The 7,500-nt window shown below is 47.0% G+C and overlaps 1 protein-coding gene across 1 annotated transcript in view; it reads right to left on the bottom strand.

Annotated features, from left to right (window-relative positions):
- Positions 1–7,500, bottom strand: part of lama1 (laminin, alpha 1) — a gene marked incomplete at its 5' end in the record, with an annotated part of 57,660 nt that overhangs the window by 17,873 nt on the left and 32,287 nt on the right. The window contains 13 exons of the mRNA XM_083682078.1: positions 1–60; positions 249–405; positions 568–679; positions 903–1,001; positions 1,411–1,553; positions 1,974–2,167; positions 2,950–3,039; positions 3,478–3,596; positions 4,073–4,210; positions 5,544–5,664; positions 5,943–6,070; positions 6,740–6,925; positions 7,335–7,500. The exon at positions 1–60 is cut by the window's left edge and continues 151 nt beyond it; the exon at positions 7,335–7,500 is cut by the window's right edge and continues 14 nt beyond it. Of these exons, the coding sequence (XP_083538204.1) occupies positions 1–60; positions 249–405; positions 568–679; positions 903–1,001; positions 1,411–1,553; positions 1,974–2,167; positions 2,950–3,039; positions 3,478–3,596; positions 4,073–4,210; positions 5,544–5,664; positions 5,943–6,070; positions 6,740–6,925; positions 7,335–7,500 (1,713 nt within the window). The remainder of the gene's footprint in view (positions 61–248; positions 406–567; positions 680–902; positions 1,002–1,410; positions 1,554–1,973; positions 2,168–2,949; positions 3,040–3,477; positions 3,597–4,072; positions 4,211–5,543; positions 5,665–5,942; positions 6,071–6,739; positions 6,926–7,334) is intronic.

Below are 7,500 nucleotides of genomic sequence, written 5' to 3'. Positions count from 1 at the left end.
CGCACCGCCTGAGGCTCCTGGAGGCTCTTCTGCACCTTCTGGAGGAGGGCCACAGCAGCCCTGCAGAAGGTCGACATAATCAGAGTTCATTAGTTAAGGGATCAACACTTAAGTAGTTCAGTGATTAACGCTACACACACCGCGACACTGCAGACCAAATAAAGGATCACAGCAGGGTTAGTTGACGATACAGTCACTTCAGCAACAATCACATCGAAGGTTACATCACCGTACATGGACTAACTCACCTGTGTTCCTTGGTTACGCTGGCGTTGCCATGGGAGAGGTCTATGCCCTTGATGGTTTCCAACATGGCCTCCACCTCCTCCAGCAGAAGTGTGCTGTTGGTCTCCTCCATCCCCTCCTCCTCTGTCCCGTTCAGACGCCCCGCCTTCTCTGCCAGGGCTGGGCCAATCACAGACAGGGGAGAGGAGATTGACATGGTACACAAACCAGGCTTTTCAAGTATACTGCTCAGTACCTTGGGTGTAAGGCTGAATGTTAACTATGTGAAGATATCCATGTAAATGATTCAGTAGTATATGAGTTTGTAGTCTTGGATCGTACCTTGGATACTGGTCTGAATGTTGGAGATGTACTTGAGGAGCAGTGCACCCTGGGTAAGACGGTCCTCTGTGGACTGGCCTACTTTCTCTACATCCACTGATACACGTGTGGACTGGCCAATCAGGAGGCAGGGGGGACAGGAAATACACAACACAGTTAGAGGAACCAGAAATGGCACTAGGGAACTGTTTCCTGGACCCAGATTAAACCTATTCCTGGACTACAAAGCACCTTCAAAAGGAGATTCTCTGTGGAACATGCTCTTTCAGTCTAGGACTAGTCTTAATCTGGGCCTGATGAGTCAGGTAGAGGAGTGAGTCAGCCATGTTGGTTACCTCCTGTAGCAGTGCACCGATGTTCTTAGTCAGGGTTGTGAGGTCCTCCTCAGCCTTGTTCAGGTGATACGAAGGACTCCTCTCCCAGGACAGCAGAGTCTAGAGGACAAACACGGAGACACGTGAGGTGCAAATTTGATGTTCATGGCAGTAGCATTCCTCTGGGTTTCCTGCTGGGACCGTGTATACTGAAATGTATGCACTCACTGCAATGTAAGTCGCTTTGGATAAAAGTGTCAGCTAAATGGCATATATTGTTATTATTATTATTATTATTATTATTATTATTCTATCCAAGAGGCAGCTGAAGACAAAGCTAACGTTTGAGTTGAGTTGACTTAAAACTAATTCTTGCTTGTCTAGAGAGAAGTGTATTAAAATGAAAAATGTAGAAAGTGAAAAGAAATAGAAAGTGACCTAACGACAGAGATTAAGAAATGCATAGATACAATTAGATGAGTGAGAGAGCCTTCAGGGGGTCGAGGGTCATCTGAGGTTGACCTCTCACCTTAACGTCTCTCGTGTCATTCTCCAGGCTGACCAGCACGTTGTAGGGCGCCAGGATGACCCCTGTCAGGTTGACAGACAGGAAGGAGCGCTCCACTGCTTCCAGGTCATCCAGCAGGACCCCTGTACAGTCATCATCACATGCTGAGAGAGAGAGAGAGAGAGAGAGAGAGAGAGAGAGAGAGAGAGAGGACACAGAGGAGAGGAGGGATATTAGCCTCTATGATGTGTAGATTTTGTATGAGTTAAAACTTCACAGAAATTCATCACTAGCAGACAAAAAGCCAATGCCACATCTGGGGTCCTCTCTCTCTGATTCCTTTGGCTGGAGGCGTCTTTTCGAGTGCCCGCACTAAATGCGACACAGGGCACGTGCGTCCTTGAGGTGGCAATACACGGCAGGCTGTGAACAGCAGGTGTCAGCGTGGCATGGATACGATGCCAGCCTATTGTGTGTGTGTGTGTGCGCGCGTGCGTGTGTGTGTGCATGCGTGCATGTGTGTGTGTATCAGGTAAGATGTGTGTGGGCGCCATGCTTGTCACACACCCAGGTAGGATACTCACACACACACTGCTCCTCATCCAGGACGTGCCTCAGCTCACACTCGTCACAGAGACGACCCCTGACCCCGGCCTTGCACTCACACCGTCCCGTCAGCGAATCACACTCGAGGTGGAGCGACCCCGCCACACTGCACTGGCACTCCTCACACCGACCCCCCGGAGACGAGGGGTTACCATAGTAACCCACTGAACACCTGTGGGGGAGGGGGGAGGGGAGGGGGAGGAAGGGAGAGTGAGAGTGAGAGTGAGAGTGAGAGTGAGAGAGAGAGAGAGATTGGGAGAGCAAGTGAGAGAGAGAGAGAGAGAGAGAGAGAGAGAGAGAGAACATTTAGGTAAATCTAGCTCCAGCCTTTCACCTCCCCTGTATTTGAGAGGGTATGTATGAGCAGCATGGGACAGTAGAGTCCCAGTAGCAGTGTGGGACAGTAGAGTCCCAGTAGCAGTATGGGACAGTAGAGTCCCAGTAGCAGTGTGGGACAGTAGAGTCCCAGTAGCAGCATGGGACAGTAGAGTCCCAGTAGCAGCGTGGGACAGTAGAGTCCCAGTAGCAGCATGGGACAGTAGAGTCCCAGTAGCAGCATGGGACAGTAGAGTCCCAGTAGCAGTATGGGACAGTAGAGTCCCAGTAGCAGTATGGGACAGTAGAGTCCCAGTAACAGCATGGGACAGTAGAGTCCCAGTAGCAGTATGGGACAGTAGAGTCCCAGTAGCAGTATGGGACAGTAGAGTCCCAGTAACAGCATGGGACAGTAGAGTCCCAGTAGCAGCATGGGACAGTAGAGTCCCAGTAGCAGTATGGGACAGTAGAGTCCCAGTAGCAGCATGGGACAGTAGAGTCCCAGTAGCAGTATGGGACAGTAGAGTCCCAGTAGCAGTGTGGGACAGTAGAGTCCCAGTAGCAGTATGGGACAGTAGAGTCCCAGTAGCAGTGTGGGACAGTAGAGTCCCAGTAGCAGTGTGGTGGCTAGTCTCTTACCTCTCACAGTACCGTCCCTCATAGCCAGGCTCACAGCTGGTACAGCGGAAGTCTCCTACCACCCCCTCCAGGGCACAGGTGGGGCTGAAACTACACACACACACACACACACACACACACACACACACACACACACACACACACACACACACACACACACACACACACACACAGTGAGACTGTGAGAACACCGTACAACCAATGCCCTCTGCTGGGGGCGGTCTGTATTGTAAAAGGGTAATGACTTACTCAGTTCACACCATTACAGTGTGGAAAAATCACCTTTAGCATAAAAACTAAGGGCACTAGGATTAGAACTACCTGGTTAGTCCAAGTAATGAGAGTGTATGTAGGAGAGGGGTGATTGAGGTGTGTGTGTGTGTGTGTGTGTGTGTGTGTGTGTGTGTGTGTGTGTGTGTGTGTGTGTGTGTGTGTGTGTGTGTGTGAGTGTGTGTGTGTGTGTGTGTGTGTGTGTGTGCATGCGTGCATGCGTGTGTGTGTGTGTGTATGTGTGTGTGTGCCAGGTACCTGTTCTCTTTGAGGGGGCAGGCACACAGAGAGCAGTCACTCACAGAGCCTTTCACCTTCCCATAATACCCTGGGGCACAGGCATTACAGTGCTTCCCTGTGGTGTTGTGTTGGCAGCCCTGGAGTAGGGAGGGAAAGGGAGGGAAAGGGAGGGAAAGGGAGGGAAAGGGTTAAACCTAGAGTCTGTTTCCAATCCGCTCAGAGCCTGAGAGATGATCACATCATAATACATGAAAGTGAAAGAGCAGAGCCAGACATATGATGCACTTAGAAACAGAACCAACACGTTCAAATCTCTTCTTAAAACACATCTTTACAGACTAGCCTTTAACTGACGTTGCCCTTATTCATTTGAATGTGTCTGTGTTTTTACTGTTTCTACTTACATTTCTGTTTTTATTTGTATATCTGTTTTATCGATTTGTAAGGCACTTTTTAACATTGTTTTAAAAAGGGGCTACGGAAATAATGTGTATTATTATTATTATTATTATTATTATAAATGATGATGCTCATTATATAGCTTGCTTTTCTACCACGGGTCCAACAGGAGCACCGTAGTGAGAGTGAGACAGGGTGCATCATGGGACAGTACCGTGCACTCCCCAGTGTCCACGTCACAGGCCAGGCTGTGGTTGTTACACTGGCAGGGCACGCAGGGCGCGATGAGGGGCCGCTTCCCTCCCACGTCCAGCTCCGTCACCGGCTGGCGGTGGTGCCCTGGGGAACACTCCTGTAGGACAAGACCCAGAGGGGGGGTTGACATCTCACCAAACCATCAAACCCTGCAGATCCCTATCAACTGATGTATCAGTCACAAAAACACAGGTGGTGAAGATGGTGTGGTACTGTAGAGGGTCTGATGGTGTGGTACTGTAGAGGGTCTGATGGTGTGGTACTGTAGAGGGTCTGATGGTGTGGTACTGTAGAGGGTCTGATATGCCCCAAATGAGTCCAGGATGCCTTGATACACCGGTCAATAAACAGGGCCAGTCCTGCTCTTATATTTTTCATTGGATACATTTTACATTTACATTTATGGCATTTAGCAGACGCCTTTATCCAAAGCGACTTACAACAAATACATTTGTTTAAGTAAGTGCATCAACTATCCATCAGTCATCATAAGATAAAGTAATCTATGCTCGGACCAGGGGCCATAGGCAGTCACAATGCTAGAAGAACAAAAAATTACTTTATTATTATTTTTTTTTTACAGGAGAGAAACTTGTACAGGGAGGTAGTGGGGATGAAGAGGTCTTTAGGAGGGACAGTTAGACAGAGATGGTGGATAGAGATAGAGGATAGAGACAGAGATAGAGGATAGAGATAGAGATAGTGGATAGAGATAGAGGATAGAGATAGTGGATAGAGATAGAGATAGAGATAGTGGATAGAGATAGAGGATAGAGATAGAGGATAGAGATAGAGATAGAGATAGAGATAGAGATAGTGGATAGAGATAGAGGATAGAGATAGAGGATAGAGATAGTGGATAGAGGATAGAGATAGAGGATAGAGATAGAGGATAGAGATAGAGGATAGAGATAGTGGATAGAGATAGAGGATAGAGATAGAGGATAGAGATAGTGGATAGAGATAGAGGATAGAGATAGAGGATAGAGATAGTGGATAGAGATAGAGGATAGAGATAGTGGATAGAGATAGAGATAGTGGATAGAGGATAGAGATAGAGGATAGAGATAGAGGATAGAGATAGAGGATAGAGATAGTGGATAGAGATAGAGGATAGAGATAGAGATAGTGGATAGAGATAGAGGATAGAGATAGTGGATAGAGATAGAGGATAGAGATAGAGGATAGAGGATAGAGATAGAGGATAGAGATAGAGGATAGAGATAGTGGATAGAGATAGAGATAGAGGATAGAGATAGTGGATAGAGAGTGAAGAGAGACAGGAATGTCAGGAGGAGAGGGTATGTCAGCAGGGAACCCATGCTGACATATGTGTGCACTGTAGGCCATGATGCTAGACCACGAGACCACGAGACCACAAGACCACCTCAGGCCAGAACAGTGATTTATCTAGTGCAAAGCTGTCTCACCTGACAGGACAGTCCAGCGTACCCAGATGGGCACTCACATGACTCTATGAGCCTTGCCACCTCCATGCCCTCTGACCCCTCCTCCACATCCAGAGCCGTATCCATGGTGATGTTAGAGATTCTGGAGAGACACAAAGGTATGTCAGATAGTGGATGGAAATGTCTAATGTATCCCAACTGTCTTAAGTGTGTACGTGTGTGTGTGTGTGTGTGTGTGTGTGTGTGTAGGACTTTTGTGTGTGTATATGACTTTGTGTGTGTGTGTGTGTGTGTGTGTGTGTGTGTGTGTGTGTAGGACGTTGTGTGTGTGTGTGTATATGACTTTGTGTGTGTGTGTGTGTGTGTGTGTGTGTGTGTGTGTGTGTGTGTGTGTGTGTGTGTGCGTGTGTGTGTGCTGACCTGCTTTGCTGCAGCCCAGTCCCATAGGAAGCCTTGATGATGATGTACTCTATGTTACTGAGGACAGACATGAAGTCAGCGTGGCTGACAGCTTTCTCTGACACCGAGTTAAAGTACTTCCACTTGTGCTGTTGAAGAGAAACACAAACAGACTGAATTACACTGAATGACTCAACACAGTAATGCTCATGATAAACATCACCACAGTCATGGTCATGATAAACATCAACACAGTCATGCTCATGATAAACATCACCACAGTCATGGTCATGATAAACATCACCACAGTCATGGTCATGATAAACATCAACACAGTCATGCTCATGATAAACATCAACACAGTCATGGTCATGATAAACATCAACACAGTCATGCTCATGATAAACATCAACACAGTCATGGTCATGATAAACATCAACACAGTCATGGTCATGATAAACATTCAATGCTTTAATGATGTAATGATGGAAGAAAAAAAGGAAATACAGAACCAGTCAAAAGTTTGGACACAAACTTGCCAAGAGTGTGCAAAGCTGTCATCAAAGCAAAAGGTGGCTACTTTGGAGAATGTAAAATATAAAATATATTCTGGTTTGTTTAACACTTTTTTGTTTACTACATAAGTCCATATGTGTTCCTTCATAGTTTTGATGTCTTCAATATGAATCTACAATGTAGAAAATAATAAAAAATAAAGAAAAACCATTGAATGTGTGAACCAAAAGGTGTGTCCAAACTTTTGACTGGTACTGTACTGTCAACAGACGGACTAATAAAGTTCTATCGTATTGTATTACCTCCGTTATTGGCACGTCGTGGCGCGTTTTGACCCCGTTGTCGGGGGCGACCATGTCGACGTAGATGACCAACTTCCTCAGGTGTCCTCCTCGGATCAGAACCTGTGGCTCGTAGTTGGCCAGCCCTGACGCCTCCACAGCGTAGAACGCCACCATGTACGACAACTTCCCTCCGTAAGACAACAACTGCAGAAGAAAGAAGAAGAAGAGTTAAGTTATTGTTGTTTGTATGTTTTTATCTGACAGAGCGGTTGTTTCAGATGTCAGAGTTACATATTACATTTGCATTTATGGCATTTAGCAGACGCCTTTATCCAAAGCGACTTACGACAAGTATGTTTGTTTAAGTAAGTGAATCATCTATCCAGCAGTCATCATAACATAAAGTAATCAACGCTCGGACCAGGGGCCATAGGCAGTCACAATACCAGGGGCCATAGGCAGTCACAATACCAGGGGCCATAGGCAGTCACAATACCAGGGGCCATAGGCAGTCACAATACCAGGGGCCATAGGCAGTCACAATGCTAGAAGAAGGAAAAATGACATTATTTATTCACCTACATGTATGTATTGACTTGTATATTCATCTTACCTTGTTCCCCTGATACTGTGAGGGCAGCCTCCAGTAGTAGGGTCCAGCCAGCGAGGCCGTCTGGAGCTCTCTGGTGTCCAGCAGCATGTCTGCCTCCTGGTGGTAGACTCCCTCCACTACACCCCGCAGGTTACTCTGACTGACCACGCGCAAGAGCTCCGGGTCT

This window comes from Argentina silus (assembly GCF_951799395.1).
Source record: "Argentina silus genome assembly, chromosome: 1".
Classification (NCBI taxonomy): Eukaryota; Metazoa; Chordata; class Actinopteri; order Argentiniformes; family Argentinidae; genus Argentina; species Argentina silus.
Note: the sequence above shows the minus strand (reverse complement) of the source record. Positions and strands in the feature narration are given on the sequence as shown.